The sequence below is a fragment of the Emydura macquarii genome, unplaced genomic scaffold (genome assembly GCF_026122565.2).
Source record: "Emydura macquarii macquarii isolate MOO-44397 ecotype Brisbane River unplaced genomic scaffold, CSIRO-AGI_Emac_v2 contig_587, whole genome shotgun sequence".
Classification (NCBI taxonomy): Eukaryota; Metazoa; Chordata; order Testudines; family Chelidae; genus Emydura; species Emydura macquarii.
The window spans coordinates 2,480,401-2,506,510 of NW_027130724.1; the positions used below are offsets into that span (position 1 = coordinate 2,480,401).

Consider the following 26,110-nt stretch of genomic DNA (forward strand, 5'->3'; position numbering starts at 1 on the left):
GATGGGAATAATCTTTTGTTCACAGTTTTTAGCTGCTTCTGAAACGGACAAAATTATTTATTTATTTAGTAATTGCAAGTGTTGGCCCTGTAGCGCATTAGGGGCCTGCAAAGATGCTGTGCATCTTCAACTCCCATTGACCTTCATGGGAGTTCAGGACCATGCGGGATGTGCTCATCACTTTATAGGATTTTGAGCCGTAGTTTATTCAGGTGTATTATACTCCCAGTGCAATATTGGGAGTGTGTTTGGGATGTCCCCTGTTCAAGGTAAGATGGTACATTGTGCACGTGATGCCCATGGTTTCCAAGTAGAGTGTGCATGCTCCAGGGAATGTGGCCAACACTCAACCATGAACCTTCCACGTAATACATAAAGCCTTCATATTGTGCACCTGTTTTGTCCAGTAATTGCCTGAATATTTAAGTTGTTTTCTTCATGAGAACAAATGTGGCTGTTCTAATGTCAATATCTATTGCATTTCTCATTCTGATTGCTTTTTAGAGACAATACTTTCTGATGAATGATGCAGTGAAAATGTAGTAAATGTTATCTTCAGCCTTCTGTCCAATGCTAGGCCAAAACAAACACTTTTCTTACCGCATGAGTCCGTTTGTTTCTTATGGCCACAAAGACAACTATTGTTTCTGGTGTTCAGTAAATAACTGTTGCCGGGCACAGCAGTTATACTTTATCAAATCCTTTACCTTGTCCTGATTACTTCTAGAAGCTTCCATCAGTCTTTATTTCATTACATTGTTCTAAGTTACATTCTTTTATGTACTGTCACAATTTTATGACATATTGAGCACAGTCCTCTGCTGTTGTGGCTGATGAAGCAACAATTTTCCTCCCATTTATTACTGAACACTCCCATCCTTTAACGTCCATTTTCCTTTTTCTTTTTCTTTTTACTGAAGACAAGCATCTTAATGTTGTTTTAATAGGACATGAAGCAAGCACATGAAACACTGCACTAGAAGCCCATTTTCTTTTAAAGACCAATGGAGATGGATGAAAGTGTGACTAGTGAATGAAAATTTCCATCAGAGGAGAGATGGATATGAAAAGAAGGCAGAACAATGGTGGATAGTGAAGAAAAGGTGAAAGATAAAAGTTAGGGGTGAATGACTTTCCTTTACTTGTTTTTTAAAAAAATTTACAAAATACCCACAATGTTTCACGCTTTTGTATTTTTAAATATCTTTTCTTCCTCCCTTCATCCCCCTCTCCAAAAGAAAAAATAAAAACAACTTGAAGGCTTTGCCTAAACAAGTACCAGGATAAGAAAGTGGTTTGCACTCATGTCAGAGTTCAGGATTGTTGTCATCCAAAAGCTTTTCTCATGCTTGTGCTCTCTCCTTATGCTTTAATACTGAGAATGCGGGTAGGGAGTTTGAGCTTTATATAATATGCATTATTACCAGCAAGCCACAGAGGAAGAGCAAATAATGCATAGAACTGATGACCCCAGCACTGGCTCTGGTATAAAGTGTGGTGGCTCTAAAGTGTATCCTTCATTGATCGGTATTGCAAAAACCTGACATGTGGGTTCCCTGATCTATGGTAGGAGTAGTTGCTGATCATATGCTCCTCTGTAGCAGGAAGACAGAACAGCAGTATTTGATGTAAGGATCTGCTTTCCTATTGAATTCATTTATAACAGAATCTTCTGGTCTGTATCTTTCCACAGTGGAGTGTTCATGTGTCACTGGAAAGAATAAAAAAGTCTATGATGTCAACAAGTCGCCTTTCACAACACTGTGGGTCAGATTCAGTATTTAAGCTGTCCTTTGACTAGATGTGAGTTTGGCTTCTCTAGGTGGGTAACTACTTGTTCCACTGTCTAACTGAAACGTATTTAGGAATAGAACTAGAATACAGCCTCTAATCTTTTCAACCTGCAATAGTATAAAATTGTTAATGCTACAAAATAATATGAATAAAATTCCTCAACTTGAAGTTACTTCATTTCATATTAATATGAAAGGTTTGATTTTTTTTTTAAACTTCTGAGAATTATAGATGTTGTTTTTGAGTTAGAACATCCTTGAGCCGCTCACCAAAATGAATTTAGAAATATGCAACTGACTTGAATTTTCTAGTACAACTGAGTCTGGTTAGTGTTTATGTTACCATTACATGTTCACAGAACATAAGAACAAATCCATCAAGTAGTATTTGATGATACTACGTGGCTTACGCATACTTGCTGTAATACAAATTGGAAATTGATTTGCCATGGCAGGTATTGTGTAAAGGCTAATGGAATTACATTAAAAATGAAAACTCATGATTCAGGAGCTAAGCTTTTTTCAACGGAGCACTGTCTTATTAAAATGTGGATATTTAAAAAACAAAACAAAACATGACTTTACTTGTATAACTATCAACATCTCAGATTACTAAAACTGGAAGAATATTAAAAGTATAACTTATCTTTCACTGTGTATCTGGTTTACTTCTTGCACTAGGTCGATCTTAGACCATTTCACTTTCGTTTATAGTTGGTTACTAATCCATTTCACATCCTCCTTTTATACAATACAGTGTACTGTAGTGTTTGAATTGAAAATGGAAACATTTTGTTTGATAGTTGTGTATACAATATCTAAATTGATTTGACAGTGTTCCTTTAAATTTAAACTGTTTTTTCTTTGCCAATATTTTGGGAGCATTTTGTACTCAAACATACTTCTGAGCTGTTTTCTGTCCCTGAAGTTTTCCTTTGACTTCTGCTAGACCTGGCTTTTTTTCCCAAAAAACTAGGTGTGAGCACAACACTGTAAACTAGGACATTTATGTTCTAATCTCAACACTGAACACTGAAAGTGACTCCTTTTGTGGCCATGGCCAAATCATATGACCTCTCTGATTCATTTAGTTAGTTATTTGTCTTGCAAGAGTGATTTGAGCATTATGTACAGTTTGTAAAGCACTCTGAAGTTTTAAAATGTAATATAGTATAAATTATTATCATCATGAGTAGAAATGTTAATGATTACAGAGATTGTATAAATGCAATGCGGCACTAATTGTAAAAAGCTGTCCTTTAGCTGGCCCACTGTTACTGCCCTACAGCTATATGAGATATCTGGGTTCCATTCCTAAACTGTAGATGCTAGAAATGCTTTGAAGGCAGCACACTTAGGGTATGTCTTCACTGCAGAGTTAACTCGGGTGACTGGCACTCAGATTAGCCTCATCTGGGTGTGGGTAGCGACACCGCAAAGCCTCACCCGAGTTACTGTCTTTTCACTGGTGTTGCACTCACTCTTGTATGTTGCTAGGATTTCTGGGGGCACATCGCAGGATTCTTTGTGCGGCAATAAATTGAACTGCATTATAATTTTTTCCCAGTGAATTGTTGGAGAACTTGTCTGTCCTTCTGTGCACGTGGGGTTGAGGGTATTCAGGTGGGCAGGGAATTGCGGGAAGGCACTGGTGGACTACCAGCCCTCAAGTAATTTAGTCTGTATCCTCACTGCAATGTGGGCAGATTATCAGTCTATTGAGTTAAGACGTCACTTGGGTTTTAGCCTAAAGCCCTAGATGAGTCAGCCAACCAGCCAGGGTTTAAAGTACCACTAAACTCAGGTGAGAGGGTTTTGTAGGTGGATGGGAGAGGAGTTCGAGCAACACCAAAGTAAGAACCAGAGCTAACTCTGCAGTAGAGACATACTTTTAGTGTTGGGAGGGTGTTTTGTATTGCTTTATAATGACCACAGTCCATACTGCCTTTGATTATAAGGATACTGAGCTTCAGGGTTTGGAGTAGGAATTAAAATGGTGGGGCTCTAAATTTTAAAATCCCCTTTGGGTGAGAAAAGCACTCTCTCAAATGCCAAAAGATTGAGATTTACTGTTGGATTTTCTTTTACTGTTGTACCCATCTGATTTTCTCACTCTTGCCTTCCCAACCCTTTCATCTTTTTTTCTCTCAGATCAGATTATTTAAAGTGCTGTTCTCTTTTAAAATTGATAGTAAAAATGGCATTGTGGATTCTAATTTATTTCTTAATGAGCGTATAATGCTACAAGTTCTGCTCACTTTATGAGTGAGAAGGTAGGTTTTCTAGATGATTGACACCAGTTTAGGATTTGGTCCTGGATTGCCAAAGCTTTGTTGGTATAATCAAGATCATATTATTAACTTGATATCAAGTGAGAGAGCAGAAACCCACTTTGATATGAAAGGTGCATAGCTCAAACTTAGATGAGTTTTGACTTTCTCATCTGATATAAATAAATCTCAAATAAATGTGAGCCCTTTTAAATATAGCTGTGTGTTTGAGTTTTTCTTGTAATGGTTATTTCCAATGCAGGTATTTTAATCTTTTTTTTTCCCTGACAGTCTTTGAAATAAAAGGTTCCGTGGTTAAAACTCACTGTTATTTTGTGCTCTCCCCTGCCTTAAAATAGACTGTAAGATATTTTGGGCAGAGACTGCTTCTTTGTTATATGTTTGTGTAGTGTACAATAGGGCCTTGGCTTTTAGGTGCCATTGCAATACAAATAATCATACATAATAATAATTAAATAAAGCATAGCTATAAAGCAGCCCACTATTAAGGCATGTTTGGGATTAGCTATTTTTCTTGTTTTTATTCTTCTTTCTCAGTGGCAAGATATTTTAAGGAAAACTGTTCACTTGAGGATTATCCCCAATCTAGTTATAACAGTTTTATAGTAGGTCACATTTTGGGTCTGAGTTGATGAACACAGTTATTGTTCCTTCATCTTCTACATTTTACATGCAATTTGTTGTTGAACCATGTACAACTTTATATACAGTGCAATGATTGGTGGAATTTTGCCACGTCAGTAAGATTAATTGACAAATAGGTTTCTCTTCATTAGAAAGTAATCTTGCTCTGATTCTCAGCATGTATAAAAGTGGCCTGATCCAATGCCTACTGAAGTTAGTAAGGGTTTTCCCATTGATTTCACTGGGCATTGGATTGGGCCCTAAAACATGTTCTTTACTGTTATTCTTTTCTAGAATATGAGCAATATCATGATTTTTTAAATTTTATTTTGCAGGCTACATGCTGAGCAAGCAATACTTTTGTTCCCAGTTGTTAAATCTACTGAGTAACAGGAGAGCACTCTTGAGGTAACTTTTCTTATTAGCACTATACAAAGATTTGAACATGGAGTAGGGATAGAAATGGGATGTGCTATGGTATTCTGGTGCATTTAGCACTGTCCAGTCTCAGTTCTGCAGTTCAGTCCTAGTATGTGAGTCTCAGGTCAGTAGCAGTATATTTGAATTTTATGTTTAAAGTCTCCTAAGCAAAAGTAAGTCTAAGTCCTAAGTCTAATTGGAAATTAAGTAAGAGACAACTTTGACAATGTTAACTTCAACTTCAGTTTAGACCAAAGAGACTTTATGCTAACTTGGTATTGATCAAACTTGGCGTGGCTGATTAGGAACAGGAAGACCTTCAGGCTGCTTTCTGATAGAGCTGCTGTGAAGAAGGAATATAAAGCATTGGAAACTCACAGGGATGGCTTTTTTATATTCTAAATGATTATGGCCATGATCTTCCAAAGCCCTACTCATATGCTTAATTTTACTTATTGTGAATAGTCCCACTACTCATGTATAACGTTAAGCATGTGAATAAGCCTTTGTAGGATCAGGGCCTAAAACTGTAATGTTGAGCTGTGTCTTCTTCTATGTTTGGAAAGTGTTTGGTATATGATGGGTGCTACTCAGCTTTAATAATACTTGAGTACTTAAGGGTAGCCTGAGAATATTAGGTAACCTGAGAAATCAGTACTTGGGTTTTTATCCCTTAAATGTTACAGAAGATCCAGTGTATATTGAGATGACCTGCAGAATGCTGAACTGTAGATCGAATCTTTACTCAGCTCAGGAGAATACAGTTATCTGTAGACTCTGTCCCCTAGGATAAAGAGAGGGTTTTGGTATTGGGGTGTAAAAAGAAGGGTATTAAGTACTCACAGACAAAAGACTTCATTAAATTGGAGTTGAGGCTGAAATTAATACTTATATGTTGGGGATGGGTGGGAGGAGTAGAGTTGAACAGGAGGGGGTGGTGTGAGGTCTTTCACCAGTGAAGGATCAGAATTAGAAGAGCTCTGCTCCACCATGACTCCTGCTGTCCACATCATGCCCTCAGAAAGTCCCTCTCCTTTCCTCATGCTGGATGTGGGAAGAAGCTGGTGCAGAAGCAAGCAGAGCTACCTCTCCCAGATTTCTGCCAGCAGAGAGCCCCCTATACAAGAGTAATTCTCTATCAGAGCTTTCTGGCCAGTTTGTGTCATAGCAGCCAGTAAATATAGCTCTCTATCCTTTGGTGGTTTGTAGCCACAGATTATGGATTTCATTGACATTCTCTGTGGCATACATAGCAGTGTATAAGCTTCTCCTAGTCTTCTACCTTCACAGGCTGCTAACAGTAAAGACTGTAACAATTGATTCAGCTTTGGTTTGTTTCATTGATTCCTAATAGCACATATAATGGAGAAAGAGCCACATTTTAATTCTACTATAGCAGAACAACATTTGGCAAGTAATCACAGAATTATTTAACTTAGAGGCATTTCCAGCACATGTGATAAAAATTTATCACTACCAGCAGAGATCTGGCAAAGTATTATACATCTTGCTCTTTATACATGCAGTGTGTGTGGGGGGGCAGGTGCGGGGGTGGGGGGGCGACGACGACAACTTTGTACTACATGCACTTAAAAGCCACAAACTTCTGTTTTATCCTTTTATATGTTTAATAGAAGTAATATATATTTTGGTTTTAAAATGAATTTTTTTAATGTATCTATATTACATTTTATAAGAAAGTGAAACATACCTTTCACCTCCAAGTTGCTGGTTCAAAACCAATTTGGGTTTGTAGCATGGTCTGCTACACAGAAGTGAATTTCACTGTGAATGAGCATGAAGACCGAAATCTCCTCTCATTCAGAGTGAAATTCACCCCTACACAGAGGGCTGGCTGGTGTAAAGCTTGTGCACTACTTAAAGCCTGTTCTTAGAGTTTAAGTGGAACTTAACCGGGGCATAGGCCTTGTGAATGTCACCTCAATGGCATCTCTCAATAAGGGTTTATGCATACTGCTGAGGTGCTGTGAGGAAGCTCTTGCTGTGGCTACTTCTGTCCTGTGGATAACAAAGGAGTTGGTACCTTTCACAAGCAGTAAATTCACACAGGAAGAATATAAACAATGGGCCAAATCAGTAGATTTTTGCAGCATGGGTGAATTTGGCCCGGTGAACTGAAGCTCCAGTTCAGCAAAACACTTAGATACATACTTAATTTAGAGCATGGGCTTAATTCCCATTGACATCACTCGGACTGTGCTTAAAGTTAAACGTGTGCTTCATTGGTTTGCTTAATCGAGCCTTCAGATGGCTATGAAGTGAGGAGGGCATGATTCCGATCTCAGTTACATCTGTGTAAATTGGATGTGACTTCATTAAAGCCAATGGATTTTCAATGCTGTAGGTGAGAGGAGAATCAAGATCTGATATTCCAGATTCTTAGTGAAAACAAGACAAATGTTAGGGAATATGTGAATGGAATGACAATGCTCTCTATACAATGATTGCTTTTAGCTGTTTGCAATTTTGTCTTTGAAAACAAGATAGCATTACTGCAGTGTTCACTACTTTCCCTGTATTTAAGAATAACAAAGATTAATGCAATAACATCTAGTTATCCAAGGTAAAGAGAGCTGTTGAGGGTGACTGCTATATATAAAAACCATATTTTTAACTCTCTTTTTTTATTACACCTGCTAAAATAGAATAGTGTAGGATGCTGCATATTACATAAATGTTGCAGGGAATTGTTTTTCCCTTTAGGGATTGATTAATGTAATGGTAGTTTCCTGGTGACATCATAGCAGATTCCAGCTGCCCAAACAGTCATTTTCCAGAAGAGGTTATCTGCAGTGCACTTACACAGAATTACACTTAAAAGGGCACTTACAGGTCCCTTAGGACTTTTAAACCAAACTCTGAGTTGAATCCTTTATAAACACAGAATTCTTTGTTTTCATTTAGTGACGATGGTAATGCTGAGAGCACAGCCATGGCTTGTGATTCTGCAATTTAATGAATAATTACATAATCATGGATTTCAGGAAAAATTAAATACTTCAAAAATATACTGCTGTCTTCTCATACATGGAATGTACATTGAAGTGTTTTTATAGAGAATTTTCAGGCCTGCAGCATATGGAGAAGATAAGATGGAACTCCAGTGCCATACTTGAAATTAGACTTATTGCTGTAAGGAGTAACTTTTTGAAGGAATGAGCAGCCCAAAAGCAGAAGAGGATGCTTCTTCAGATACTGGCCTAGGAGAGCAGGACTGTACTTTTTTATGGAGTTCTGACTGATTTCTTTGCTTCCTGGGGTAGCTAAGGAAGAGCCTGAAAAGGTGAGAGGAAAGGCTCAGCCAGGAAATGGGAGGGAAAAGAATGGTTGAAGCACAAGCAGTGACTGACCACAGAGAGATGGAAACCAAGTTTTCCTAGCTCCCATTCTTTAGCTAAGAACCATAAGGACTATTTCATTGTCCAGAAGGCACTAAGAGCTAACTAAAGATTTCAGTTTATGAGGGGTGACCCAGTATTTCAGTGAATTTTGTTGGCTGTCGTGATGACACCTGCATAATGTTTTACTTGCAACAGTGACATTGAGGAACTTGAAAATGGTAAAACGTCCCATCCCCGTGTGCTGTGTCCCCCTCTTTCCCTGGGGTGTTTAGGGCATTCAGCTATATTTATTTTTATATTTGCTAGGCCAGCTTTAATATATGGATGTAGAAATTTTCTTGACATAAAGCTGGATCAATCTGTATAGATCTTGTTTTCAAAAACAGCAGCCTGTTTAAATTATGCGGTCAAGAACTTTTGCTTATATTTTGATGTTTGAGTTTAAAAGTGTTAATGGCCAGTCACAGTCCAAAGGGTCTTTCTCAGGTTTCCAAAAAAAAAGTAGTAATTAACACAGAGGCATATGCTTCTGATAACTGCCATATTTGAAATGCATATTTATATATATTTAATGAAGAATGCACTACATCATCATTAACTCTTATATAAATCATTTTAGGAAGACAGTGAAGTCTTGGAGCTTTACCAACTTGCCAGGACCTAATCACATCAATTTACTAGGAAGAAATTGGCAGAGAAGAGTTAATTAGACTGTTCTACAGGGAGTTCTAATAACACAATTGTCCAGGGGTGGCTAAACTTACTGACCCCTTGAGATTACCCTCCCCACTGGGCAGAATCCTCTAGCTCCACCACCCTGCTGCAGGACAGAAGCTCTGAGCTCCCCTCCCCAGTCTGGTAGGTGGGGAAAGTGGGGAGCATAGGAGGCTCTGCGAGCTGCACTTTAACTGTAAAAGAGCTGCATGCGGCTCACGAGCCACAATTTGGCCACCCCTGCTTGAATAGTTCAAGGACAATTTTATTTTAATAATCCTTATCACTTACTTACTGTAGAACAGTGTTTCTTAACCTGGGGTTTTAGAGGGGTCGCAAGTGCAGAGCTGGTATTGGGGGTGGCAAGAAAGGCAATTGCCTGGAGCTACTAAGTTACATGCCTCAGCCCCGTGGGGGTGGGACTCAGGCTTCAGGGGTACAGTAGTTTGGAAAGGTTAAGAACCACTGCTGTAGAACCTTACATGTTTAATGTGTGGTACAAGTGATCTTTGCAGCACACCTGTAGTGAAAGTAGGTAGGTCAATATTATCACCCCCATTTTAAAATCCAACCAATGAAGTGATTTGTTGAGGCTATGCAGTGTCTGGGAAATTAGCTGGGAGTAGAACTCCTGAGCTTCTGATTCTACACCCTAACCATTGACTTCAGTGGGACTATTTATGTGCTTACAGTTAGCCATGTGCTTAAGTCCCTTGCTGAATCAACACATGTCCCCAGTCCTGCAATCACTGATGCATATGGTTAACATGGCATTTATTCAAGTGAGTAATCTCACTGAAGTCAGTAGCGCTACTCATAATGTGGATTTCCTGTGTTTAATGATTGGGCTGATCGATGGTTGTACCTGAGCAACCTTACCTGTTTCAGAATGTAATGTTATTGTGTAGGATGCCATGGAGCCAAGGAAAGCCCGCCATGTGTAGGAGCTCAGCAGCCAATCTGTGCTGAGAGTAGAGGAGAACCCTGAGGAAGCTTTAGGATATCGGTAGGGTTGTAAGAAACCCTGGGGCAGCTGCTTAGTGAGTTTTGCTGTTGCTGGTGGCTACTCTCTTCCCACAGTTGACCTGTACACAACATAGTACATCATAATGTGCTAACAAGTCATAGATTCCATGACTTTCCATCATTTTCTTTAGTCTATTTTTTCCCCCTTCTTACCTGGACAAATGAAGTTCTGGTACTAGCAGGGAAAATGTCACCGTATGTATCTCCTGTGAGTGCACTAGTTTTGCCAGCTAACCCAACACACATTTCTGGGATTAACTGGATTTTTATTTGAGCTGTATACTTCACCTTTAGAATTCCTGCACCACTGTTTTATATTCCTCATTTTGGGACATTATTCCTCAAAGTTCTGTCTCCTCTTGAGGAAATTTTAACATGGTAGAAGTGCACCTTAGAAGACTGATATTGTTTACTGACAATAACCCTCTCGCAACACAGACAATTTGCAATGAAAATATTATTCTCCTTACTACTCCAATGCTATAGTAATTATGAATAACAGATCAATAGCAGGAAGTGTAGAATTGGGAGCATCACTTCAGATATTAAACCACAAATTGATCTGCTTGTCAAACCTTAAGTAAGTGCTGCATCAACACATGTGCCAGAGATGGGATGACATTTTGAAATGTCGTAGCAATGGACTGAAATGATGAAAGAAATCATTTCTTTAATGTAAGTGGGTTAACTCTTTAGTGCCATTGTCTGCACACTCCTGCTATTAGCACAGTTACATTTTGTATTAATGCATCATATCAATATTTAAGGACTCTCAATCTAAATGGCTCCAGAAAAACATACAGAATGTATACAATAGGCAGATCTATCACCTAATGGTGATATCTTTGCTTGAATTAAAAGGAACTATAAACCTTTAAAAATAATCAAACAAAACAGCCATACTTTACTTATCTGTCATCCATGTGGTCATACAGTGGACGCTGTCATCCCAGTCAGATACTGGATAATCATTTCTCCAAGAAAAACTAGACTTCCTTTGGTTACTTTTGTCTTTTCATTTTACAGTTTTCTGTTCTGCTTCTTATCAACGAGATCTCTGACTTTTTTGAACAATTGGGTACTGGTATTACCCAAAGATTTCAATAAAGCTAACATTATCTAGACTAATTGGATCAAATTCTGCCCAGCAATCTGCATAGGAACATGCCAGAAAATCCACAATCAGCAAGGGACAAGAAGAATCAAAGCTGATGAAATTGATTTTTGGCATGTCGGATTTAACAGTAGTGTAAGGTTATTTCATGAAACTTGGAAACACAGGGGAGTGTTACTTGATGTGGCCTGGGAATCAGAGATGATGGTTCACATTGATATGTACATACTCTCTGGCTAAGGACAGACCATTAATCTCTTCCTATTCTGGTCTAATATGGGATTTGCTGACCCCATCGCACTCTCACATAGATTATTCTTATGCTTATTAGGAATAAATTTTCAGTGGGTTGTCTGTAAATCTGGTCATGGCAATAACATGGATGTAATTTAATGCCACTTCTGAGGTATGTACAGGACATATGACCATTTGGGAGCTATTTATTTGTATATCTACGTTCCAGCTGGAGTTTGACCCTAGTTTTTAAGTTCAAACTTGCCTGTCAAGATTGTTGGTATTTGCCTGCTTTGTAGGAACATGTAAGAAAGAGCCAATAGTATAACAAAACCAAAACTTGGAGGTTATACTCTCAAGTCACATAGGCACTTTTGAATAATTCACCCTACATTCTTTATAGGAAGCAACATATATTCATTGAGGATCTAGCTGAAAAAGTCAAGCCCTCAATGGATAGAGGTGAATGGAAAGGGTCTCCCCTCTGAACAGAACTTTGTAAAAGAATGATATGCTAGTGACAGAAATTACAATGGAAACAGTATAAGAAGTGGTGGGTTCTTTGGAAAAAAAACCCCCAAACTAATGAAAATATTGGGTTGTGGTATTATTTGTAGAGTTAGGAACTCAGGATTTTCAAGGTCCTTCCCCCTCCCCCCCTTCCTTTTTTTAATGAGCACTCTGGTGTTTTAGAAGCTCTGGGCCTCATGGTTATGGTGCTTACTTATAAGAGGTTAAAAGTATCACAAGCAACAAGAGAGCTCAGAAGAATCAGCTCTTTGATATTTTTAGGTGTTAAGTTGTGTTATAGTTCAGAATTAGTGAATTTGATATGACACAGTAAGCAGCTTATATAGAATGATAGAAATGTAGAGTTGGAAGGGACCTTGAGAAGTCATCAAGTCTAGTCCTCTGTGCTGAGGCAGGACCAAGTAAACCTAAACCATCCCTGACAGGTGTTTGTCCAATCTGTTCTTAAAAACCTCTAATGACAGGGATTCTACAACCTCCCTTGAAAGCCTACTCCAGAGTTTAACTCATCTGATAGTTAGAAATGTTTTTGTAATATCTAACTAAATCTCCCTTGCTGCAGATTAAGCCCATTCCATCTTGTCCTACCTTTAGTGGACATGGAGAACAGCTGATCACCATCCTCTTTATAACAAACCTTAACATATTTGCAGACTGTTATCAGCCCCCGCCCCCTTCCAGTCTTCTTTTTCTAAGGCTAAACTGCCCAGTTTTTTTAACCTTTCCTCATAGGTCAAGTTTTCTAAAGCTGTCATCATTTTTGTTACTCTTCTCTGGACTCTTTCTAATTTGTTCATATCTTTCTTAAAGTGTAGTGCTCAGAACTGGACTCGGTAGTCCAGCTGAGACCTCACCTGTACTAAGTACACTAGGACAATTAATTCCCGTGTCTTACATACAACATTCCTGTTGATAAATCCCAGAATTATATTAGCCTTTTTTGCAACTTCATCATTTGTTGGATCATATTCAGTTTGTGTTACACCATAACCCCCAGATCCTTTTCAGCAGCACTACCACTTAGTCAGTCATTCCCCATTTTGTACTTGTGTGTTTGATTTTTCTTCCTAAGTGAAGTACTTTGCACTTATCTTTATTGAATTTCATCTTGAATTCAGACCAATTCTCCAATTTGTCAAGGTCCTTTTGAATCCTGTTTCCAAAGCACTTCAACCTCTCTCAGCCTGGTGTCATCTGCATATTTAATAAACATACTCTCCACTCCATTATTCAACTCACTAATGAAAATATTGAATAGTACCATACCCTGGACTGACCCCTGCATGAGCCCACTAGATACACCCTCCCAGTCTGACAGCGAACCATTTGAGTACAGTCTTTCAACCAGTTGTGCACCCACCTTATAGTGAATTCATCTAGACCCCATTTCCCTAGTTTACTTATGAGAATATCATGTAGGATATCAACCTAAGGTGGCACCAGACCCTGCCATAACAACAGATGCAAAACTAGCAGCCATATTTCTACTGCTACAATGATCTATACCACCCACGATATACCTTTCAAGATCCATGGGTCCTATACATGCCTATCATAACATGTGGTGTACCTCCTCCAGTGCACTAAATACCCCAATAACAACTATGTGGGGAAATGAGAAAATCACTATGCTCCCGAATGAACTCACACAGAAAAATGATGATAAAAGACCAGAAGAAGAGTTCTCTGTAAGCCTGAAAGCTTACTGAGGTTGGTTCAGTAAACAATATTACCTCACCCACCTTGTCTCTCTAAAGGCTTATCAAGCAATTATGATTATCTTGATGATTTAATTACTTTTCTAATTATAAGAATAGGTATTACCTCATAATAGGGATGGAAAACATGGAAAAATTGCAGGAGCTATCTCAACAAAGGAAGATTTTTTTCTCTAGCCTCTTGTTAATTTCTTTAAACAGTAGTTTTTCCATGTGTGATACTTATTTGCTGCCAAATAGAAGTAAATAGCTGTAAAATCATTGTGTAATGCAAAAAGGCCACACAGCTTTTCAGGCACACCTGATTGTTTTTGTCTCTCTCTCCAGCACACACACTCTGATTGCTTTGATATTTCAAAACTAATTGCTATAAATTTTGTCCAAAGTAGTAGATCTGGGAACCAAATAATGGTCTGGTTGAACAGGACTTAATTTAGATAACTACTTCAATCCTATCACCTTAAACCTTGATATCTTATTGCTCCCTTGAAACAGATTTGGTTTTGTTTTGTTTTGTTTATAAAAAATACAGTTTCCAGAAGTAGGACCTAGTAGATATGCTCTGACTGACCCAGAGAGCATTCATTAACAATTCACATCTGTTTCATATAGTACAGAACATTCTATACTGAAATCTATTTTGTCCACAGTCAAAGCTTAAGAAACCAGAGAAAAGTAATAATATATTTTGGTGCTTACACTGGCAGTATGAACACCCCTACGTTTTTTTCTGTGTCATTTACAATCCTCAGAGGGGTTGGGTAGAATCCAGGTGTGTATGTATGGGGAGCTATGCTGTAATTGGAGGAGTGGGATGAAATACCCTTCGCATGGATATCCTAAGTTTATTATTGTTTAAGAAGCTTTATGTATAGAACATAGTGTTTTATATAGCTAGTAAAAGATAAAGTCCCTGCCCTGAAAAGCTTACAGTCCAAATTGATCATGGCAAGACAGGATCTGAGAGGTGATCGCTGGACGGGAAGGGGAAGAGAAAGAAAGGAACATACAGAATAAGGTTGAAGTTGGTTGGATATCATATTATATATCAGTTTAGTTTCTGTTTGTTTTTGATCTTTTATAGTGCCTTATGGAAATCATGCCAAGTCAAATTACCTTAGTTAAGAGTATGTAGTAAATACTGAACAAGAACTAATTTTCCTTTTCCTTATTTTTATTGATTAGGCCATACTGAAATGGAACTAAACTGGAACCTTGGCAGAGTCCCCCGTCCAGGCTCAGCCACTGTCCGGGTGACTGATTTGAGGTGGCAAGGTCTCCTGAATCCCAGCCCATTGATTAAAGATGATGGAGAGCTACTAATGGATGAATACCTTTCCCCCAGTAAATTGGTGAGTGGCCTCTTGGTTTTCTTTAATGCAGCTGTGAGGAACACACTGGCATATAAATAGGCACATTATGGTTACTTGTTAGCAGCTCTAATCAAGATTGCATAACTATGGCATATCTAACAATTAGAATTCCATGTAAGGTGGCCTCTATATTAAGAAAATTTAACATCTACATCTGTCTATATCTTGCCCTGTTTCATATACAAGTACGACCAATGTATTTCCTTCCATGTTCGTTATTGGCCTAGTGAGTTAGGCATAAAGTAGTGCATGTAGCGTAATCATAATTCAAAACAGATCTAATTAATTCTTTCTAAAGTGCATTGAGTTTTATCAAAACATCAGAAGAGGGATTTCTACATGGACTATATGCTGGAAATTGGAAATGTAATTAAAAATTTAATTCTTATTCCTGAATGGGGTTAGGAGGATTTCACTCTAATCTCACTTGCCTGTATGTTGGTCTTGAGAGCCAATTATAAAGTACTGAAAGTATTTTAAATACTTTCTATATTTATCGAAGTGCCTTTAGTTTTCCACTTCTGTCAAAGCATAGTTGAAAGCCATTCTGCTTTGTGAAAAGGGAAAATGATCTTGGTGCAGCCTCTTGTAAGAGAATGATGCATTGAAATCTATTGTGAAGAAACCCTTTTATTTCACAGTATATGGTATTTACTGAGTACTAATGAAGGGCAGAGAATCCTTTGGGGTCCTGAGAAGCTGAGGAATGCTGCACTGGGGAGAGCTAAGCAACAGAGAAGTTGCAATAAAGACTGCACCCGCCTGCATGTCACAGAGCTGAGCTCCATGGCAGAACTATGCACAAGAGTGATGGGGAGGAGGCTGTGTTTTGGACAGGCTAGGGGAGTGGTGGGAATATGGTCATTGCATCTGTGAACTGCCTAGATCCACTGGGCCTTCAACCCCAGTTTTGTGGGAGGGTATCTTGATGGCAACTAAAAAGCCAAATGAGAATTCAGTCATAACTGTAGGAGGAACAGAAATCTGACTCCAAAAAGTTGAAGTGCTCCTCTACATTCTGCTCTGCAAAGTACCGTGCAAATGCTTTGCTACTGCCTGGATACAGCAGCTCCTGGAGGCATGTGATTACCTCAGGTTCTAAGCTTTCATTTTAAGAAAAAAAAGTAATTTTGTAGCCTTCACAGTTGGGAAGAAAAACTTGAACGTGTGACCTGAGTGTGACCAGTACAGTGATGTATTAGAAAGTTGTATTTAGAAAGATTGGACATACACAAGTCCATGGGGCTGGATGCAATGCACCCAAGGGTGCTGAGGGAGTTGGCTGATGTGATTTCAGAACCATTGGCTATTATCTTTGAAAGCTCATGGCAATTGGGGGAGGTCCCTGATGACTGGAAAAAAGCAAATATAGTGCCCATCTTCAAGAAAGGGAGGAAAGAGGATCTGGGGGACTACAGACCGGTCAGCCTCACCTCAATTCCTGGAAAAATCATGGAACAGGTCCTCAAGGAATCCATTTTAAGGCACTTGGAAGAGGTGATCAGGAACAGTCAACACGGATTCACCAAGGGAAAGTCATGCCTGACCAACCTGATTGCTTTCTATGAAGAGGTGACTGGCTCTGTGGATGTGGGGAAAACTGTGGACGTGGTATACCTTGACTTTAGCAAAGCTTTTGATATGGTCTCTCACAGTATTCTTATCAGAAAGTTAAGGAAATATGGGTTGGATGAATGGACTATAAAATGGATAGAGAACTGGCTAGAGCAGCAGTTCTCAACCTTTTTTTCCCAAGTACCACTCGGGCCAGGTACAATCAGATCAAGTACCACTTGACCTGACTGTACCTGACCCGAGTACCACTCAGGGAAAAAAAGGGGGGGGCGGACTTTCGGCGGCGGCGGGGTTACATGGGGGGAACAATGCCCTCCACCGAAACCCTGCCGCCGTTTGCCCCTTTTTGGCGGCAGGGTTTCATGGGGGTGGGTGGGGGGCGGGGACTTTCGGCGGCGGCGGGGTTTCACGGCGGCGGGGGGGGGGGGGGGGGGACTTTCGGCAGCAGATTCGGCGGCGTGGTACAGCTCGTACCACCCAGCCTTCTTCGAAGTACCACCGGTGGTACGCGTACCACCGGTTGAGAACTGCTGGGCTAGAGCATAGGGCTCAACGAGTAGTGATCAATGGCTCCATGTCTAGCTGGCAGCTGGTCACAAGCGGAGTGCCCCAGAGGTCGGTCCTGGGGCCGGTTTTGTTCAACATCTTCATCAATGATCTGGAGGATGGGGTAGATTGCACCCTCAGCAAGTTTGCATATGACACTAAGCTAGGGGGAGTGGTAGATACCCTGAAAGGTAGGGATAGGATACAGAAGGACCTAAACAAACTGGAGGATTGGGCCAAAAGAAATCTGATGAGATTCAACAAGGACTAGTGCAGAGTCCTGCACCTAGGACGGAAGAATCCCATACACAGCTACAGACTGGGGACCGACGAGCTAGGCAGATGTTCTGCAGACAAGGACCTGGGGGTTACAGTGGATAAAAAGCTGGATAGGAGTCAGCAGTGTGCCCTGGTTGCCAAGAAGGCCAATAGCATATTGGGCTGCATTAGTAGGAGCATTGCCAACAGATCACGGGAAGTGATCATTCCCCTCTATTCGGCATTGGTGAGGCCGCATTTGGAGTATTGTGTCCAGTTTTGGGCCCCCCACTACAACAAGGATGTGGAGAAGTTAGAGAGAGTGCAGCGGAGGCTAACAAAAATGATTAGGGGGCTAGAGCACAAGACTTATGAGGAGAGGCTGAAGGAACTAGGCTTGTTCAGTCTACAGAAGAGAAGAATGAGGGGGGATTTGATAGCAGCCTTTAATTACCTGAAAGGGGGTTCCAGGGAGGATGGAGCTAGACTTTTCTCAGTGGTGGCAGATGACAGAACAAGGAACAACAGTCTCAAGTTGCAGGGGGGGATGTCTAGTTTGGACATTAGGAAAAAAATTTTCCCTAGGAGGGTGGTGAAGCCCTGGAATGGTTTACCTAGAAAGGTGGTGGAATCTCCATCTTTAGAGGTTTTTAAGGTGCGGCTTGACAAAACGCTCGCTGGGATTATTTAGCTGAGGTTATTCCTGCTCTGAGCAGGGGGTTGGACTAGATGACCTCCTGAAGTTCCTTCCAACTCTGTGATTCTATGTTTGCTTGAATCTGCAGACAGCCTGTGTCAATAGCCCCGAGAGGTGTGAACTGCAGCATGCATCTCAATGGAGTGTTAACTCTGAGACCCACTGCTCTGGGGGGCCCTGCCAACACTAACTCTGGGGCCTCTGTGTGTAGCATGAGAAGACTGTGGGAGAAGAGGGGAACTCCGCTGCTTCTGAGTGGGAGAGGCTCTGACTTTCAAGCCTGCCATTGCTCTCAGGGAGAGAGAGAGCCACTTGCTGCCTGTCTTACCTCTCTAGGGTGGGAGGCAGGCCACTCTCTGCTGCATGGGGCCATGGCCATAGCTTGGGTCCAGGGCCATGAGTGGCCCCATCCTGGTATGCCTAGGTCCTTGATTGCTTTGATCCTACCCTGTATCAGACTCCTTTTAGTGACTGTTTGGGCTTGAGAATAGAATGTGTCTGCTCTCCTTCCATCCTCTTCTTTCATTGTATTCACCTGCTGCCATGTTCTACTGTGAATATATTTGGCATCGCAATAAAGCTGGTTAAAATCCCAGTTCCTGAAGCTGTCTATGCCAATGCTTGCAGAGATCACAACGTTAGTCACTTCCACTCTGGTACTCCTGTACTCAGAGGGTACAACAGTGAGCACAGTACAGCATTCGGAAGGGAGGGGAATGTGGGAGAGAGGCAATGGGGACTGGCAGGGCAGCAACAAAGGAGGATTAGATGATGGTAATATTGCTTATGGGAGTGAATGGCTGTCGTGTGAATGGCATATTTCTAAGGAGCTACTAATCCTCAGCTGAGTAGAAAAGAAAGGTTGGAAAGTTTTCTTCCTCCTCTCTATGCCAAAGACTATGTCATGTATAAGGTTGTATGCACAGGAGAAAATATCAATTCCAAAGTTCTGATACATGGAGGATACATCTTTCAAAGAATTAAAATACTATTAATTTATTTCTTATTTCTTTCTCTAAACTCCCAATTTACTCTTTTTTTTTCTAGGTAAGAATCACAGTGGGGTGCTGGTCCGTGACTAGGTCTTCTAGGTGCTATGTAATACAAATGATAATAAAAATCATGATCTTGACAGTGAACTATCGATTAGATAACTAGTTACACTCAGAAGTGCCCCCTTCATATCTGATGCTCTTCCTGTTCATAAAATGTTTAGATGTGAAAGTCATTTCTTGGTGCGTATAGAATAAAAACCTCTAAATAGTTGTCACATTTTATGATATACCTTGTTCCATGTCTTTTGACTACACCGAATGACTATGATTTCTCTGTGCACATCTACTTGTTCTTAGTTAAACTTTGACAATAGATTATGTCCAGTGTAATATATTTACAAGCTAAAATGTGCCCAGCATAAATCCACTGGAAAACTGCCAAAGTAGCTTTTGTATGCAGTATTGTTGTTGCCATCTCGGTCCCAGGATATTAGAGAGAGAGGATGGGTGAGGTAATATCTTTTATTGGACCAATTTCTGTTAATGAGAGACATAAGCATTCAAGCTACACAGAGTTCTTCACCTTGAATGATTCCTTAGAATATGTGCTGACTACTTATGTTAAGCCATCTGTTCAATCTTATATTTAGCTGTGACACTCTGAGTACCTTTCCCAGATCTGAGGAGGAGCTCTGTGTAACTCAAAAGCTTGTCTCTCTCACCAACAGAAGTTGGTCCAATAAAAGATATTATCTCACCTACCTTGTCTCTTTAAAGTAGCCTTTTGCTTTCTTAGGACCTGATCCAAAGCCCATTGAAGTCAATGAAAATATACCAATGGACTACAGTGGGTTTCAGATAAGGGTTTAAGACATTACTTCAGCCAGCATCAACCCCTTCTCTTTCCAAAGCCATATTGCTATTTATTAAATAATAAACAATTATGAGAAAAGCTTTAAGAAGTCAACAATTTTACCATCATCCCTAGCAATTGAAATTTCATTGTACACTTTATTTCTTGTATTAACAACCAGTTAGATCCTCCTACAGTATGAATTTCTTTCTTTTTTTCAGTGAAGTTAAAGCAGTTTACTTTGTGTCCACACGCTAGTGGATTGGATCAGGTCCAAGCACTTCACTGTTGCATGTTTTCAAATTGATAGGGAAGCTCACTTATGATAATAAGTGTTAAATTAATGTGTTTTGTCTATCTAGTTTCTACTGTATATGGTCACTTATTTGCCCTGGAACCTGACTTTTGTGTTGGCATTGTTGGAACACACTTCCTCTTCAAAGGAAAAATTATATGACATTGTCAAGGAAACATTAACAATGTTTACAGCTTGTTTTAATAACATATCTGATTTATCTATTCTTTGACCTTTATATTGATCAAGTTGAAACAGCTGCTTCCATAAAGTCACTTCCTCCGCTTTTTCAAATGTAAAAATAGAGCCACTGCTCAAACACTTAATCTGAAACAAATCTTCATATGGGGAGTTTTTAAAACAACCACATGCCATTAATTATCAAGATGTATGAAAGGTTTGGTTTTATTTTTAAAGCACATTTACAGTATCTTCTTTATTGTCTCTTTGGCTGTGAAGATTTTGGGTGTTATTGCTGTGGTTATATTCTCTTCAATCGTCCAAAAAAGAAATTAAATACAAGAGTGAAATTAAAATAAAATGCAAAGACACACACATACAAGCCAGATGTATTTTTCATTCACATGAGAGCACACTTAGGACCTGATCCTGCAGACTATTGCAGATGGGCAGACCTCTGCACTTGCACCTAGTTCCAGGGAGGTCCACAAATGGGACTCAATAAGTTGCAGGATCAGGAACCTTAGTCCCTCCCCCGAAACCCACTGAAGCCCCCACTGAAGTCTGTGATGCTCCATGCAGGCACAGAGGTCCAACTGCACAGAACATATTGCAGGCTCAGGGCTTTGGTTCTTGGTTTATAGCTCTGCAGATTGTTCGACTTGCATGTGATTTTTGTTTTATGGAGGCATTCACTGTTGGTTTAAGAAAATACTGGCGTTATCTTCATGGTATAGTTTTGATTTTTTTATTAATTTTCTCTGGCACTGTGTGAAATCTCGCAATGAAGGTTTGTTTCTGATTAAGGATTCGTGCAAAGGCTCTGTTACTAAAGACTCTCAAAGTGGTGTAATATTTCTATTGCTTTGCACCTTCAAAAGGTTTTTTTTTTCCACAGCAGGGGAGAATTTGGCCCAAACTGATTAGCTATGAGGAAAATACTCAAAGTGTAATGCTTAGTCTGTCAGGGTTGTGCACAGACTTACCATTAGGTTTGTTTCTGTATTGAAAGTAATGGTTGTACTTGGCTTGAATCACTACTTAGAATTTCAATTTTCAGAGATAAACCTTATGTGGGAGTCAGGAAGAATCGCCTCTGACTTTGCAGATTACATCCATTTTAGAAAGTCAGATGATCTACCAGATATTTCATGTTGTTAAAAATAATCATTTCCATTTCTGAATTTCTGACACTGTCAGGGTTTGTCTGTGTGATCTGTACAGCTGAAAGGAAGCATTTTACTTGTCTTGTTTTTTATTGATCTTGCTCCACTATCTTGCCTGATAAATTGCAGCAATGTTTTGCTCTGCAAAGTGATAAACACATATTCAGAAGTGGTTGTAACTTCCATTGCTCAGGAGTTTAGGGTGTATTTCATATGCTATGTGCTAATCCTCTTGAGAGGAAAGAAAATATTGGAGAGTCCTGGGTCTACAGATTGGATTCTTACTGAACTGACTAAATAATTTCCTTTTCTCCTTGGCTGAAAGTTTGCCTCTGAGTTGTAAACTAAATACTTTTGACAAGAAAGCCACAGATGGAGCAAAGAAGTGCAAAATCATGATGAACTATTACAAGTAAGGGAATGTTTAGAAAAAGGAGAGGGAGGGAATTGATTTCACTGGGATCTTATAATTCTCTGTTGTGGTGTAGCTCACTATAGATGTAAACATGCCTAACACTATGGGAAGGAACCTCTGCTCCAAGACCTCATTTAGTCTCAGGTCTTTTCTTTTATGCATTTTCACCTAATTTTTTAATACTGTTAGTAAGTATAGTAAAAGCTTGCATCTGTTGTATTATGGTGTTTGTCCTGCTGCTTAGACAACATCTGATGTTGCACACTGAAAACATCCTGACAAAAATCTTACTCATTTTTTCATAAATCAGATTTTGATTTGTACATAGTCACGTCTGCTTAGCTAATGTACCATAATGACAGATTAAAAAATCCTTATCATTTCATGAGTTTGTTGCCTCAATGTTGTATCACTCTAGCCTCAATCACTTGGTAGGTAAACAAGGTAAAGAATCCTTGCATAACAAGTAGATCTTTCTCAGCTAGTACAAACTTTACCAATAAATCTCCGCCAGCCCCTTCTGGTGATAGGAGTGGTGTATAAGACACCATGGAGTATTTTGCTAAAAATGCCGGCTAAACTGATTACTAATTGTCCCTACAATTTCACATGGGTAAATGCTTTGAACAATTTGTTCTTTAGAAAGGAGGCCCAGAGATGTCAAATGAACTTTGTGTCTCTCTGCCATACTAACAATACATCAGTAGTCAATGAATTGCAAAGTACTTTTTACAGAAATCTCTCCTTATAAATAAATAGTTCATGTTCAAAAATTCATTTATTTAAGCTCTACTGTACAGAAAACTTAGGTTAACCCATAGGATTTGCTTGACTGTATCATACTATTGGGTCACCTCATCAAGCATCAAACATCAGAAAGTGATTAATATCTGATTCTTCAGAAAGCATCCTCCTTTGCCCATAAAATACCCAGTTTATTGTTCACTGCTTTATATGAGGGTGTGATCGGGAATTCTTTCCTGATGCCAACAGATGATCGTTTCATGCCCTGAAGCATGAGATTTGATTTCTTTAATTATCTTTTCTCCCTGAGTAATCATGAATTTATCTAGCCCTCTTTCAAAACCAGTTATTAGACCAGGTCATCATCCCTTTCTGCTTGCTTTGGCTGGGACAAAGTAGTGGAAAACAACTGAAGATTCCTCTTGTGTGAAGGAATCCTCAGGGGGCATAGAGCCTACATATCTGGCTTTATGCCCTGCCCCTTCCTGGCTCCTGGCACAATAGGCATTCCTGGAGAAAAGAGGTGTGGCTAGAGTGACTCTGTGCTTCAGCAATTCCTAGCTACCGAAATCTCCCTTAGAGCTGTGGACAGCCAGGCATAATTTAGAGCAGCTCTGAGGCATCTCTAATTTATGCCAAAAACTGTCTCAGCCCCTGGCTGACCCCCAGAACAACGAGCTACAAAAATGGTTTGGAGCCAGTTTTAACTCCACGCTCTACTTCCAGTTGCACCAAACATTTTTCTGCCCCAACTGAGGATCTTGCCTGTAGTGCATGAGCTTTACTTATTATAGTTACTTATAGCAGTACATTTCACAGGTTGTCTTTATACTGTGTTGTGGTGCTCTCCTCAGGGCAGCCCAGAACTGTAAGCCACTGTGTTACTGCTCTGCCTTATCCAGAGAAACCTGCACAATGCCTTCAAAAGATGAGCCTGGGAGCTTAAATTCATAACTTTGCTAGACACTGAAAATTATGGACTGAATAGAGACACTGGCTCTATGGCTTATTACAACAATATGTAACCCACTAACAACCCCCCGCAGCTGCCTTCCCCTTTCCTTCCTTTCCCCCCATGACTGGAAAGGTGTTAAAAGGCCACTTCGCCTTGAATGGTTAACTACTTCATGCTAAACAATCTGTTCCACCTTGTATTTATCTGTGAAAGTCTGAGGCTATGTCTACACTGATGGTGGCAAAGTCGCCACCATAAGATTGACTTATCTGGATTGACTGAGTGGTCAGTGAAGACCTGCTCAGTTGATCCAGAAGTTGATGCTATTAATCCACCCCTGCAAATGGCACAGTGCAGTTAAGACGGCGCATAGAAGAGAAGCACAGCAATCGATGGGAATTATGCAAGTTTTCTGCGTAGTTTGCGTAATGCCCGTTGACTGCTGCCGAATCACCGGGGTAAGTGTAGACCAAGCCTGAGTATGTTTCCAAGACCTGAAGAAGAGCTCTGTGTATGTAAGCTTGAAAGCTTGTCTCTCTCACCAACAGAAGTTGGTCCAATAAAAGATATTACCTCACCCATCTTGTCTCTCTAAAGATCTTATAGTAATCCAAGAAGGCCTTTTTGCTTCTAATATATTTAAACACATTTTTGGCTGAGCAAGATGATGCCTACACTCATTTTGATGCCATTTTTCTGTTTGGATGTAATGTGATAATCTTGTATGTGATCCTCTAGTTTTTATTGATACCTTTGGCTGTTAGTACTTCGTATCTTCTCTTTGCTCCTTCTGTTAACACTTTGCACTTTCCATGCTGTAGTTTGGACTCTAGCCTATTTATGTCATTTTGGTGGGATTTTCTACCTTCTGGAGATGCTCTTTTTAATAAACTTGCAAACTCTTCCAGTGGTAGCAGTGTCCCTTTCAAGGGGTTTACCTGTTCTGCTGCAGTCTGTCATGCCAGGTACTCCATCCTCATTGTTGCCTGTTGTACTAGGTATGTCATGAGGTTGGTTCCATAGTCATTTTACTGAACGTCAGCAAATCAAAAAAGCTCAGCTGATGGAATGAAGAACCGGGAGCCAAATGGTTAAAGTATTTGGAAGAACCTTATGAGCATGTTAAAGAATAAAGAAATAGATACTCACATGAGCATAATATAATCCCTCTATTCCCCCACAAATATTAATATTTTGGTGCTCAGTCTGCATGTTCCTGACCTTACACACTTGGTGAAATGATGCTGTCTGTGGCAAGATTCTCTCAGTGCTCTGCGTAGAGCAGAAATCCAAGGGGCTTTTTGAGCTGAAATCTGGGCAGGAGTTAATGATGCTAAATATATCAGCTCCAGCAGAGTCCTGTCAATGGATTCTACTACATAGCCACAACAAGGGGGGAGTCAACAGCAGCACCACTGCTAAGGGAGTCCTGGTGGAGGTAGAGGCTGAACATCTGTGCAGAGGGAATGCCCAGGGACTGAAGAGAGTCCTTTGCTTTTTCTGCAGATCTTTGAATCTGCTGGCTTTACAGGCCTCCTCCTGCCATAAACTGCCATAATCTCCTCCTCACTGAGGTCATGTCTACACTACAGAGTTTATTGCGGCCCAGCTTTACCGATGCAGCTGCACCTCTGTAAGATCGCTTGTGTAGCTGCTCAATGTCGATGGGCGAGCTCGCCTGTTGGCATAATAAAACCACCTCCATGAGTGGCGGTAGATATGTCAGTGGAAGACGCTCTCCACCCAACAGCACTGTCCACACCAGTGCTTCTGTCAGTGTAATTTATGTCGCTCAGGGGTGTGTTTTGACACACCCCTAAGCAACATAACTTATACCAATAAAAGTGGTAATATAAACAAGCCCTGAGAGAAGGATCAAGAAATGCTAAAACAATTGAGCTTTCTCATCGAGTTTTACCCTTCTGCAGGACTGTCTGAAGGAGGATGGCATATAGCACTAAACCAGTAGATGCACAAACGGTGTCATCTGTTGGAAAGCCTTACTGCAACAGTGATTGTACCTTGCTTTGAGGAATTTCTAATTTATTTTGAGAATAACATCTCTTAAATTTGGAGGAAACTACCTCAATCAGAGCAGAGCAGTTTCTGTGGGAGACAAATATGAGGGCTTTTCTGTGGTTGTGGCAGGGACATTCAGTGAAGTTCTGGATATGCTTGGGGAGTGTTAGGCTACCACCTTATGCCTTTATCCTTCTCACCTAATAAAATCT

The 26,110-nt window shown here is 40.0% G+C and overlaps 1 protein-coding gene across 5 annotated transcripts in view; it reads left to right on the forward strand.

The window, feature by feature from the left end:
* LRRC56 (leucine rich repeat containing 56) overlaps nt 1–26,110 on the forward strand; it is a 117,559-nt gene that overhangs the window by 18,325 nt on the left and 73,124 nt on the right. For 2 of the 5 annotated variants that reach the window (XM_067540493.1, XM_067540498.1), the window contains exons 2-5: nt 948–1,103; nt 1,694–1,822; nt 5,044–5,116; nt 15,013–15,179. In XM_067540493.1, the coding sequence (XP_067396594.1) occupies nt 15,024–15,179 (156 nt within the window). In that variant the 5' untranslated portion in view covers nt 948–1,103; nt 1,694–1,822; nt 5,044–5,116; nt 15,013–15,023. Of the gene's footprint in view, nt 1–947; nt 1,124–1,693; nt 1,823–5,043; nt 5,117–15,012; nt 15,180–26,110 lie in introns of all 5 variants that reach the window. The other 3 variants (XM_067540494.1, XM_067540495.1, XM_067540497.1) reach the window with 3 other exon arrangements.